At 31.9% G+C, this 14,749-nt stretch overlaps 1 protein-coding gene across 2 annotated transcripts in view; it reads right to left on the bottom strand.

Annotated features, from left to right (window-relative positions):
* Positions 1-14,749, bottom strand: part of MDGA2 (MAM domain containing glycosylphosphatidylinositol anchor 2) — a 663,419-nt gene that overhangs the window by 123,692 nt on the left and 524,978 nt on the right. For both annotated transcript variants that reach the window (XM_004681901.2, XM_012724471.1), the window contains one exon: positions 4,680-4,973. In XM_004681901.2, coding sequence (XP_004681958.1) covers positions 4,680-4,973 — 294 coding nt within the window. The remainder of the gene's footprint in view (positions 1-4,679; positions 4,974-14,749) is intronic.

The following is a 14,749-nucleotide window of genomic DNA, read 5'->3' as shown; positions in this document are numbered from 1 at the left end:
GAGGGGAGCAGTGGACGGGTCCGGAGAGGTCTGCCGCGCCATGTGGTCCGGGGCAGGCGGGAATCGAACTCATGGGGAAGTGGCTTTAGCTTCTTGGTGCTGTGCTTTAACCCGCTGCGCCACCAGGGAGGGCTCCAGATATGACTTTTAAGAGTGAATTTATTTTATAGGAGTAAACCAATGTCTCTCAGATCAGTTCATTTTGGTGAAAGAAGAAAATCTCAATTTGATGATAAGAGGTTGTGTGGAAACTATACAGTCATTAGAAATAATTCTTTGTATAACTCACACTAATTCTACGAGCAGTATTACAAGAGCATTTTTGTGGGCAATATTCAAATGATTTGAAGAATGTACATCACCTAATGTTTTTGTTCAAAATGGAGAAGGGAACATTTAGGAGACATATGGAACAGAGACGTGAAGAAGTACAATTGCTTCCCGGCTTTAGACCTGCACCAGGGACTTGGGGAACATGGGTGAAGATACGTGGAGCAGAGGCATGAAGAGACACTGGGAAGAGATGTGTGTGAGAGACAAGTAGGGAGGCTGACAATGACCGTCTTTACCTTCATTTGTACTTTGATTTTGTTCTTTTTACGTCAGACTCACCTGGCCCCTCTGTCATCTTTCCTATGGTTCCCATCCAGATGGCACCTTAAACTTGTGGCAAGCATTTGGGGCTTGAGGGCCCTGCTTTGGACCAACCCTACTTAGCTGAACTTTTACCCTCAAGAGGATAGGTAATGTTGGGTGTTATTGGAAAACTATTATCCTTTCTTCTCTGTCTTCTGTATACATACCTTTTACTAAAATTCTTTCACACTGAGAGCAATGTCATAAAATCTTGTGCAATTGCTCATTCTGGAAAAGCAGAGGATTTATTTTACAGTATTTCTAACTTCTATAGCTTCCAGTGATCACAGATGATATGAAGAATAGGAAACTGCAGATAGCAGAACCCATTGAGAGGGGCAAATTTGGGGATCTAGGAGTACCCCCTCAGTGCACCATAACACCACAAAACTTTGAGAAGAAACATTTATGGGACAGATATTTTATTAAAAATAAAATGTTATTGTTTGTGAAATTAAAGTCATAGTATAAATATAATTATTAATTCTCTGATAAAATTAATAATTTTATCTTCATTGAATAAACACAGTCGAATATATATTTATGAAAAGGTATTTTTATTTAATTAAGATTCAACTTTCTTTCTAATGAAGAAATAATTTTTTTTTTTTACTGAAATTTTGTTTAGGAAATTGCTCTAATTTTTTCAATAAGCTTTATAAATGCTATGATTTTTAAATGCTATGAATGCATTTGTTACTTTTTTCAATTATAATATTTTAGTACTTCTAGAATGAAAATGAATTAGAAAATTAACAAAAGAAATTTTACAGTCTCAAGTCAAGTTAATTAAATTAAGTAATGGCTGGAAATATAAAAGTATTTTATCAACATTTTAAAATGCATTTCACAATTTTATCTGGCAACTTTTTAAATTTTTTGATTAATTTTAAGCATATTTTTCAAAATCCTGTAATTATGCTTGCAATTTCCTATTCTTCATAGCATCTGTGATCATTGGAAGCTGTAGAAGGTAGAAATATTGAAGAATAAATCCTGTGCTTTTCTGAAATGTGCAATGTGCATAAAATTTTAACTATTATGAATATTATGTTACTGCAAACAGGAAGTAGAGTTGTATAAAAAACCTGTAGTATAGGCTTCTATTATTTTACAAATCACTACACGTTTAAAGAAGAGATGAATTAACTAGAGTAATAACTCACTGGGTTTTAATAAAGTGGTTGCTTTATAATTGTAACATAACATTGGCTGAGAATAAATATTATTTAGAGATTTAGAACTTTAAATTAAATGGGTAGTTCCATTATTTATGTAAAGGACACACACACATATATCCATGTATGTATGTTTATACACACACACACATAAATAGGCCCTTTATATTTAGACTCTTGCAATCTGTACTTATCAAAGTCCAACTTACACTTGCTTCTCTGCTCCTGTAATTCAAAACTAAACAAGAATAAACACTTCAGACGTATGGGACCTTTTAAAATTCATTATGACTGATTTCTGTTCTTTTATATTTTAAAATAGATAAAATTACATTTAAGTATGTATGTATATATGAGTAGTTGTAGGTGTGTGCACATGCATGGATGCTTATAAAGTAGATTGTCCTAGAATGTGCTGATGCAATAAACATTTCTAGGAGGATCTTAATAAATTAAAAAATAAAATTTTATAAGGACTTATAAGTTAGAGTAATTTAACATCTCCTTTTATACCCTTGTGCTCTTTCAGCTCTCAAACTGCATACAAGTCCTCAGATATCCCTGAAAATTAAATAATAAAAACTAGTGATACAAGTAGAGAGCTTTATGTATTTATTCCATTTGTTACCATAACTTATATTTACTCAACACATTTACTGAATAGATAATGTAAAATATATTAAAATAGATTATAAAATATAAAATACAGGAAATAGAGCTTGTTAGCTACAGTGAGATAACTAATTGCTGAGGCTGATATAAACACATGTGCATATGTATTTATGTATATGTACATGTCTATATGAAATAATATAGTACTTATATTCCATATATGTTATATATATATATGTTTGTGTGTGTATAGATGTGTGTGTATACAAATTATTATTATAAAAAATCATAAGCTCTGCCTTATCAGATTTGCAGGGGTAAGTCTGAAGTAAACACATAGGCTGAACCTGTTAGGGGTATTATGTGCCTTAAAAATCCAGGTTTGATTCACTTAGGTATATTTTGATGATGTTATCAGTTATTTGTACTCAGCAAACAATCAGACACATAACCAAATTCTTCAAAAGAGCTGGAAATACACAAAAGAGAGCTTCTTGTAAGATATGATAGCATCCTCATCTGGAATGAAATAATGCTGGTACCAGCTCTCATCCTGGGTGAACCCGGGAAGCTAACCTGAAAGCAAGTGCATTTAAATGACACCATATGTTCTGCAAAGTCACCTTGGGATGCAGATAGGTTTACCTACATTAAATGATTAACTTTGCCTATGTGCTATGTATACTGGTGCCTTTTACAAGATGGCTTTCTTGTCACATTGGAAACAACTGTGCCATATTTATCTTTATACATCATTACAGAAATTAATTTTAAAATCCTGTACAGAACTTAACTTCAAAGAAGCAAAAGAAAAGAAATGTATCTTACCAAGAGAATTCTGCTGAACTTAGTTTATTCTGTGAAGACTGAAGATGCTGATTCCTGAAGCTTTATTTCAGGATTCCCTAGAGCTACTGAGTAACACAGTTTTATTTGTATCAGAGCTTCCCAGAGAGAAGTGTGAATAGAGTGAAAACTAATTGCCCTGGCAGCTCTAGGAACACTGAAGCTTTGTGGGTAACTCCAGAAGAAGCACGGTATTCTGTGATTGCAAACAAGAATGAAGAGTCTAAACTGTATCAGCTTCCTCTGTAGTCACTTGAGGGTGTCTCTTATTTATTTATTTATTTATTTGAGAATTGAGGATATGTTTCTCTTTTTATATTTACTTTCTATCTGAGACCTGTTTTCATATAACTACGTACACATTAACTTAATGTCATGAGGATAAAGACAGGGAGGAAAACACAATACTAAACTCAGTCACTTAAACTCTGCATTATTCAGGAAAAAACAAATAACAATCAAATGGAAATCAGTCAAGGTATTGACAAATACTAGTTTGTATATTCATTGGACAAATAGCATACTGAATCTATTTTTGTAATATAAGAACATGGGTTCAGCAGCCCACAGAACCTAGCTGTCCTTACTTCCAACTCTTAATCTCATACCTCAGAAATAAATACAATTGTTGACTTCAATTACTTATTCTTTTAAAACTAGGCATTAATTCAATCTACCAACATCTTTAATATAAATACAGACCTCTTATATTATTTCTTATTTATTTAAGTGCTTCATCTAATTGATTAATTTCCTTGAGGACTTTTCCACCAAGTACATTACATCAATCAAATTCCTGCAGCACTATAGGAATTTGAACAGATAGCAGCTAGTTAGGTTCTTTCAACAATATCGCAAACACCTCTCATCCAAGTTACCAGGGTATTTAAGTCTGAGGTAAACCAGACTTCAGTAACCCAACATCACTGACATGATTAAACTTCTTAAATTTGTGAATTTAGATATATTCAATAGTAAGAACAAATACAAAGTGTAGAATTTCTATAATGTTTTCATTAGAACTGTAAATAATTTTAATAAAAATCATTAAAACAAGAAAGTATTATAATCTGAAACAGCAATTACTTCCAGTCGCTATTTTGCTTCAATGCACATGACCAGTTTTAACCATTATGTTTGTTGATTCTTTGGTCAGAATCAACCACATAAGACCATTAATATCATCACGTACACACACACACACACACACACACACATGCAACACTTTCTATTAATGTGTATTAACTGAAGCAATAAGTATATTCCAGGGAAATTATAGATTACATTAAGTAGCAATAATCTAGAATCATTTTACCATAAACCACTTTAAAAACCAACTCATATCACTAGTAAATGATTGTCTTCCAGTGTCACCCACAGATACACAAAGAAAAAGAAATTACTTACACTGCACGATGAGTTGCACCAAGGCCTCCCTTGGCTTCACATTAAATCCATTGTACTGGCTCGTCTGACATCTGTACATTCCTGACATTTCCCTAGTTACGTTCACAATCCTCAGTGTTCCATCATAACTCTCCATTTGCATTGACCCATCAGGCATAGCGACTTCTTTATCCGCTCTTGACCAAAGAATGATGGGCTTAGGTTTTCCAGTTACTTGACACTGCAGTTCTATTGTGTCTCCTTCTCTGGTGACCAAAGGTGATTTTTCCTGTGGAACAGTCAGATTGGGTGGAACTTGAAATGGGAAAAAGAAAATTTTTCAAGGTTAGTATAAACTGGTAAAGCACATTCATATACATAAAATCATAAGGAAAAACATTCTGCTGGTTGAAGAAATGTGACATTTCACATGTCAAGAAATAAGAGATCTTCAGAGTAAGTAGCACTTATCCACATTTAAAATAATTCTGAATTGTTTTCAAGACCTCACTCAAGTAAGGTCTTTAATCATTAGCAAAGTAAACAAAGCATTAAATTGGAAAATGAATGGTCAACATAAGGACAGTCTATTCAGTGATTCATCATTATCAGTCATTAGCTGGGTCTTAACATCTGCATTTCACAGAAGTCATCCTGCTGGCTGGGGGTCGGATTCAGTTTTCCAATCTTCTGCTTCCTATGCTTTTATCTTTTACCCAAAGATGCTCAAAGAAAGGGATGAGACAGCATAGAATTAAAAAGGTAAAATAAATACAAGTATAGGCAAGGGAAATAGAACTGCTGCATAAGATTGGAAATTTTGACTCTGGTTTAGAAATGGCTGTTTAATTTCTACGTTTACAGCTTTGTTTTCTCCCTAATTGAAAGTAATAGAACAGAATACAGTATCACATGCTAAATAAATCAGCATGTACTTCTCTTTGGGACTTTTACTATTTCTTTACCTTTGAATTAAAAATAATTTCATTTTAAGATATTTGAGGTCATTGTAAATCATTTGTTATGATGTAATGTTGCCACTACTTGTGGAAAAGTAATTTTAAGTGAATTAAAAAAAAACATTTTAACAACATATGAATTTGGATTTAAGCAGATAAAATTTATTTTTGATTTTAGTGAAAATTGGGCTGAATTTACTGGAACTCACTGTGTTGGATATGTGCTAGGGTTTAGTGAAAAACATAGAAGTACTATTCAATTAAGTTTCTTATGAGCAACACCACTTATTCCACTAGAAGACTTGATTTCTTACACAGATGTATAGGTAGTAAAACACATCTATGCAGTAGAACATATATCAAAATAGTATGTGCTAGAGTCCCAGAATGGAAAGAACTGGAAATATATGAATAATGCTATTCTTCTGATAAATGTCATATGCTCCCTATGGAGGTAGTGCTGCACATAAATGAAAAACAAATGTTTCACTCTCCATTCTAGCATTCTTGTGCTCCAGTGCCCAGGGATAAAAGCAATTATTTTCTAAATCATTTCTCAACTAATGTTGAAATATTATTTCTTTTATTACACAGAGAAAAATGAACTCAAGTCCAAAGAAAGAGAGAATTAATTATCTTGTTATTTAAGTAACTTTACACCTACTTTTTCACTTACTTATTTCATTTACTTTTTCTTTTGATAAAGAACATTGAATAATTCAGAGCATATTAGAAATCAAAAATATGAGACAATAAGCACTACTATCTTTTTGAAGTAGCTCTATACTGCTAAAAACTGACATCAAGAAAAGATGACTAAAAATGGCTGCAATTTAAACATCTATATAATTTTTTAAATTGGCTATTTTGTTATTAAAAATAAAGGCAATTAAGTGAGTTAATTAAATAATTTGTTCTATTTGGAGTGGCCACAGGGAATAATGATATTATTCTAAACAGCATCCTGTATCAGTAGGATTAGAATGACCTTATGATACTTATTCACCTTCTATGAGAAAAGGTACAAATTATCTCAGCATTTAACACTAACTTTGTCCTTACTGAAGGCCAGCTAGAGTTAAGAATTTTATACTTTCATTTAATTACCATAACTATCCTATAGATAAAATAAGTGCATCTAAAATTTAACAAATAAGAACATGGAGAATAAGACAGAATAACTACTTTATTTTGTATTGAGGTAACATAGCTTTTCAATACTGTTTAAGATTTTAAGTATAGGATCACATCTGTTCAGATGTATATTGACAAGCAATTTGAAAAAAATTCAAATTGAGACCAACTTAGAGAAGGTGGTCAATGTGGAAATATGATCACGAAGCAGGCAACTATAAATAATGCTGAAGTGATGGATAATTTGATTAATACTAGACTCCTCTCTTCTTAATCATGCATTAATCCACCCAGCCCATCTCTTGGTCACTATCTTAGGAACAATATTAAAGTGTCAAGGGGTAAATGAAACATTTTGCAAATTACATTGTCTATCATATGTCTCCACATTTACTTTAAATATCTATATTAGTATACATTAGAATATTCCCAATATATGTCAAAATTCCTTATGATATGCAATCCAAATAAATATCTAAGTTTTGATAAATCTGCATGAAATAAATGAAAAGATATTATAGCTTAACAACTATTTATTAGAGAGCTATTATTTGAAATTTTATGTACTCATCTCTTCCAAAATCAAGACATAGTCTTGGCTAAATTTAACCACTATGAGTATTAATTTCTGTATTTTGACAAGTTTGCACTGTATGAGTTTCAATAATGACTGATGTGCTGATTGTAGGAACAAATAGTTAAATGTTAAAGAATGGTGTTGAATGAAATTTCTCATTTCTATGTTTAATAAGATGAATATTCAGAGAACTTTATTAGGTTGCTCTAATAAAGAAAAAGCCTTGACTATATTTCTTATGTTTATCATGCTCAATATTTCAAAAATTCCCTTTGTAAGTTTATGTGATTGATTCATATATATAAACTTTCCTCATTACCAAATCAAAATTAAGGAAATGCAGACTTTGGTTTTAATCTAAACAATATAAAAAACACTTATCATAAATTAGCACAGTTTTTGTTAAATAGCAAAACAATATAAAATATAATTTATTTCCACTTTTTTCATAAGACATTTTAAAGTTGTAATCAGCACTAATTTTTTCTTTCCAATTCTCTTGGCCAGTCAGACCTCGTAACTCCCTAAAGTTTCATAAGGTTCTCTTGGCTCTACCTGCACTAATTTTTCATAGCCTAGAATTCTATATTCTGCTCTGGTAACTATTACTCCAAATTCTTCTGTTAAGTGAACTCATTTGCTTTTATGAAATTTTCCTTGTTTTATATGTTGATAAAACAAATTTTAACTTTATCCTAAGGCTCTTCCAGTCTACAATTGCAGCCTTCTTGTATCCTACAAGTTTTTTAAATCTCCAAATATAAGTGCCATTTATTTCTTGACATGGTGGATAATTGTCAACACATTTCATCTGCTAAATTAGTAATTATAATATTTTCTTATCTCCTTTTGTTCGCTACTTGCAATGACTTCCTTTGGATTTTATAGCAAAAAGTACCTTTCATATTTGGCTGTTTCTTTTCATAATTCTAGGTATATTTTTCAGAAGGGGTCACCATTTTTCTCTTGTGACAGTATCCTAAGTGATCTTCCTGTTACCAGTCTAAAACTTTTAGCTTCCTTGTTACCTTATCAGAAGTTTCATCTTCATGAATATAATTTTGTTACATCACTAGGAAAGCAATAAATCTCACTGAGAATGTACATAAAAATACTCTCTGAAATTAAAAAAAAAAAATTGAAAACCCCTGCCAGATTTTAGTTATTTTTTTTTTTGTTAAACTGTCATTTTTGTCAAATGCACTTGTATGGAGCAATATATTGGAGATGGAATTTACTTGGCTTCCTAAATTAATATAATTCATAAAATAGTTGTAAGTTAAAAAAAAACTGACAGATATGTTAATAAATTCATGGTACAGTAACAAAAGACATGATGATACAGCCTTATAATGATTGCATTCATTGATAAAAGTACTATGTTGCCAAGTAGGTAAACAGGCTAATGGCTAACAGAATGACTCTGACCATTACTAATAAGTAAGCAAAACATGTGGCTAAAGAGCAGTAACATTGAATTTTTATAAAGTAAGACACATGTCAGTGACTGTTAACAAGGAACTTCTTAAAGGGAAGAATGTATGTGATTTATATTATCAGTATTCAGCACTTGATTTTGCATATAATAGAAACTCAAATACATTTTTTTATTTTATAACAGTTTATTTTTACTCAAATACATTTAAAAAATGTAGAAATGAACTCAGTGAGACATCTGGGTGCCGATTCAAGGAAAAGGAGACTTACATGGGGGGAAAAATCTAACATAAAATTAATCCAGAAGGAATTAAGCCAAATTGGTAACAGTGATACGTCTCCTTTAGTATGGGGTTATTAGTAACCCCACTTCTTCATGCATATTCTTCATTTTTCACTCTTACAATATGTGCAAGATATATTTATATTTTAAGGGCTACAAGAATTCCAGAGAGATTTAAAATGTTTAAATGATTTTCCAAAGTTCATTTGATGAAAACACTTCCAATATCACAAATGTATTATTCTGGACATGGCATTTTGAATAGAAATACACCTTTAAAACCATTCCCTTTTATAACACCCACTGACGTGCTGTTTCACTGATCAGTGAACCTCAGTCCCCTTCAACAGCAGTCTTTTCCTATGTTGGGTTTCCTAGCCCTTGTGGTCTTCTAGCACCCTCTACCTGCCCCATGTATAGATACTCAGTTAAGGAATTGACAGTTTTGTGGTAACGCTTCACATGCGTAGACAGTTTGCTCTCCTTCCTGACTGGATATTATGCTGTATACCCAGTTAACAATGTTTGTGGGGTTTCCCTCTATTTTTTCCATTTTCTATATCCGTGACCACAGAGCTCCTTGAAGGCAGCTAGTGCGATATTCTAATTGTTAACTTGGGGCCCTGATTTTCTTCCTGGTACAAACCAGGAACTCATGAAATGATTGAAAAGGAAAGTTGGAAGAGAGGTACAAAAAGACAAGATAGATTATTAAAAAAAATGAATATCATAGAAATCTTCACATTTGTTAATATTATGAAGATTATAGAACTAAACTGGTAAATAGCAAGGAAATGTTAATTCTACAACTAGCAGATAATACACACAAAGCAGAATCTTCTCCAAAACTTATGAGTAGTACAGATATAAAATGAAGTGGGTCTTGAGGTACTTGGAGGTGTGGGCAACCAAAGACCTTATTTCAAAAAGGTCTTTTTCATTAAAAAAACTTGGCGAAAAAAAAAAAAAAACAGAGGAAAGAGACAACTTGTGGATATCCCATTTAATTTTTTTTCATAATATTCTTATACTTATTCCTCTCAAATATAGTCTTTCCATAGAATGATCTGACAACCAAAACATCAAATTCATTAGGAAAATTTGAAATGTTTGAATCTTGTGAGATGCACATTGACTCATAATGTATTGATACTTACTTAAAAAATGCTTCTACTAAAAACACTAAGGTACTTTCTCTGACACATAGTCTATACACTGACTTTACCTTGATTTTTCTTATCTGAAATACTACTATAAAAGATGCTATAATCAGAGAGAAATTTGACAAGCATGATATGGCTTTAAACTTTTTCACTCCACATCTAAATGACTAGACAGGTAATTTAAACACACAGGTTTCCTGTTCACTTTTCCACAGTGTCACAGATTGTGAAATAAAACAAGTATGGGAAAGTAAAAATGTTTTTATTTCTTCATTAGAAATGAACACAAGGAAATTTAATCTCAATTCTTGACTCAGAAAATGACTGGTTTATTTTCTATAGTCAAAAGACTATAGAAGTTCAGTTTATCTGAACTATATGAGAAAATAACAATTATCAGAACTGAAACCAGAATAGGCTTATTATGCACTTATTAATTTAAAATGTATAAATATATACATATTATGTATATATTTGTATAAATATGTATACAATATATACATATATAAAAATGTATAAATATATACATATTTCATATGTGTTTATATAGTGCTTTAATAGAAGATATTGAGTCAAAAGCTATGTCTCTTTTAATATAAAAAAACAGAATAGTCTCCAAATTTGCAATTATATTTATATTTTCAAGAATCATAAAATAAGTATATGGAACTAATTAAATTTTACCAAATTTTGGGAACAGTTTATAATACATATGTATGCTCTAGACCAGGACATATAATCTATATTTTAACATAAATAATTAAATAACTTCACAAACGTGTGTTTATGAAAACTCCTAGATTTATGAATTCCAAAATTGCATTGCTGACCAGACCTATTTAAATATATGTAAATAAAACAGGATTCAAGTAAATATTGAGTTTACAAATATAATTAATCCAAATGAACTAAATCTTTTTTGTGTTTATATTTTTTAACCTTAAAAACCTAAAAATAAAATTTTAAAATTTAACTAAAGACATACAACTAAAGATCCTTATATTCTATCTTTCAGATGCCAAACAACAACATCCTTATTTGAGGCCACAACATTTTAAAGAAAAGATATTCTGTGACACTTTTGGCCTTCTCAGGTTCCACACCAGCAGTTTTCAATCTCTCTCTCTCTCTTTTTTTTACTAGAAAAGTAGAGATTCCCTCATAAGCAAAAAACATGCATATGAACATATTTAGATTTTGAGATTTAGACAAATCACAAAAAATTTTTAGACAGTAGTAAAGAACTAAATAGTGTGCAATGCAACAATTATCAGTGGCATATTAGTAATGACTTCTCAGAACAAACAATGGGATGTCACTGGTTATGGAAAATTGACAGCATGCTGTAATTCCAATCAAAAATAGTATATTCAATATAAGGGAGGCTAATGTCATTAATCTATTTTTAAATCTCTACATTATCAGGTATGCATGCACTAGAAATACTTATGCACCGATACTAGAAATGCTCTAATATCATTACATACTTGACAGCTGATTTGAACACACCACTGATATTGGAAACAGATGACTTTAAAAATAAAATTTACAAGAATGTGAGTGTTTTGGATTCTTGGAAAATAGTCAGATAACAATATAAGGCAAGCTCAAGAATTTATTGCAACTTAAAAATAAAGTTGCAATCCAATTCACAGAATACTTTTTGAACTATTAAGTTTGGCATAGTTTCTTAATAGTTATGTCAATGTAAAAATAGGGAAACATGCTTGAAAACATTTCAAGGCCATAAAAGAAATCTAAGATGCTCATGGATCAGTGAACCTGTTGCTATTTATTTCTTTTCAGAATGATTGGTAACATATAGCATTTGATGAAAGGCAGCCACACTTCATAACTCATTTCTCACTAAAAAATAAAGTCTCCCAATGGATACATATTGGAAACAATTGTTATTTGTAAAATCACTAAGAGCTAGTCTCTTGAATTATGGGATATACAGCACATGCATTTTTTTGTAGATGTTTTTGAAATATACAGAATTTCTCTTAGCCATAATTTTAACATTATACAATAAGTTACCTACTGTATAATTTATTATAGAGTACATTGCTGTACTTCCTTCTGGATTCTCTTCCTCCCTCAAAAGTTAATTACTAAAATCTACTTGATTATCTTTTTTTGCTTATAAGATGTTGCCATATCTGACTTCAATAGTCTTAAAAGTCTTATCAACCCACCACTCAAATACCTTCAGTAGCTCTTCACTTTCAAAAATAATTTCCATTTCTGGTTTTCCATCTTACTTGTTAAACCTTATTAAGTCATATACTTCTGTGAGAGGCACTCTATTCAAATGAGGTTACTCTTTTTATCTGCTTAACCCATACTTTGAGTCATTACCAAGTGTTTACCTTCCTATCTTTCCCCCAGGAATGGCTTTGCACTCATAATTCTTGACCAATGATTTTCCATTCTTTTAAGGCCCAACTTAAGTTCCCTGTCCCTTTCATCTTTTCTGATTTTAGTATCTTTTATTTATCTTCCACATCTCTGAATAAGTACATATATAGTCTATTCTATATATAGCTTGGCAAAATGTTTACCCTCTTATACATGTAACAAAATTTACCTGATCTTTTAAGTAACTCACATCAGGTGATGTTTTAAAGTATTTTAGAGGCCCTTCACAAATCCTTGATTGACTGACAGAGCAGAAGTTGAGATTACTAGGTAACCAAAGCAAGAAAACTATTGGTAAGTAATCACTTTTTGATTATCCGAGACTTAATTATAAAAGTAGTATATGAATTTTAATTATTTTTTTTTAAACACAGGAACCATTACTATTTTTAATAAAAGAAAACAACAGGTGCAAAGCACTCTAGTGGATATTAGTTTGGTCACAATGATGTGGGAAGGTAAAATATTGGAGACATTTTTTTGATAGTGGTGAGTAATTTGTCACACTGTGATAAAGAAAAGACTAGTGGGCCCTAGAATAAAACACCCATGTAAGCCCACACTCTAAGGTGTGTACTATCTACACTCTAGTGGACAAAGAATAAAACACTTATTTTTAGATAGGTCCTCACCTCATACCAACAGATAAGCCTGCCACTTTTGTCTATATTATGAGTGAACATAAATATATTTCAACACCTTCTGTAAATAAAAGATACCCTATTTGGACATTGACACACATACTTTTTCTTTACTGACTCACTTACAATAAAGCAGATGCTTATAAAGCATAACTGGCAATGGTTTCCTAATTTAACAACAAAGGAGGAAAAATACACCCATTAAAAACAAACATGGGGCGGGCCCTCCCTGATGGCGCAGCGGGTTAAAGCACAGCACTGAGAATCTAAAGCCGCTTCCGCATAAGTTCAATTCCCGCCTGCCCCGGAGGTGACCACATGGCGTGGCAGACCTCTCCTGACCCGCCCGCTGCTCCCCTCAGCAGTGTACTTCGTCGATCTGCCTGTTCTGCTCCCCACTCTGTCTCTGGTGAATCCTCTCACCCTCCGCATTTCTGGCCTGTACCCCAGTTCTGTATGAATAAATAAATAAATCTTTAAAAAAAAAAACAAAAAAACAAACATGGGGCTAAAATACATGGCATTCACACTTGGACTTTTTAAGGGGAAATGTACATGTAAACACAAACATTTGCCCAATGCTGCTTTTTTTTTTTTTTTTTTTAGAACCGTAGCAAATCTGATTACAATGGTATTATTAGTTGTATAAAACACATGGGAGAGGCAGGGGCAGGATCTAGGGGTTAGCAACTCTGAAGAGTTTAGCATTGGAAGATGGAGGACATGCAGTGCCATTCAATCAGGAAAACAGATTTGGCAGGCAACAGTTGTAGCTGTTCCAACTTCCCTTTCCCAGCAGGTGTTGCTATGGCACAAGAATAGTCTCTGAGGGATTCAATAGAACACAAAGTGTAAGATCAAAGAACAAAATAGAAATCATTCTCTGAGAAGCATTCACATTTTTCCTGCTACAAAGCTACAAGGCCGTGCAAATAAACACAGGTTCTTTTCTTGCTGCCTCATAAATAGATAAGTGATGGAGACCATAGGCTAAGGTGATTTTAGGAGCATTTGGTTAAGTTTAGTTTTCAGGTATCTTACTATATTATGACCTTCATATAATTTGGTTTTTAACTTGAGCTTTTAATAAAAGATTTTCTAGAATCATTACAGTATGTCTATGCTTGGGAAGTGATTAAAAAACATAACACATTTTTTCTGTTTCAACTTTCCTTTCTTCAATTATTCCATGTGTTTGTCATACAGTAAAATATCCAAACAAATGCTGATAACTGATCAAGCTGACATGTAGAAAAGAAAATTAATAATTAAATTTAAAAAACAGGAGCAGAGTAATTGTGCTTGCTAATGACTCACTTTAAATTTTTGGCAAGCTAGGAATCTGGACTTGACAGAGAATGCTGGAAAGTAGATGGACTGCAAAAGAAATACTGGCTTTTTTCAACAATAAAAAGGGAGGTATTATAAAAGTCAAAACTTCAAATAAATGATGGTATTACTCAACGACCACAGCAT

The sequence above is a fragment of the Condylura cristata genome, unplaced genomic scaffold (genome assembly GCF_000260355.1).
Source record: "Condylura cristata isolate star-nosed mole 26May11 unplaced genomic scaffold, ConCri1.0 scaffold00013, whole genome shotgun sequence".
Lineage (NCBI taxonomy): Eukaryota > Metazoa > Chordata > Mammalia > Eulipotyphla > Talpidae > Condylura > Condylura cristata.
Note: the sequence above shows the minus strand (reverse complement) of the source record. Positions and strands in the feature narration are given on the sequence as shown.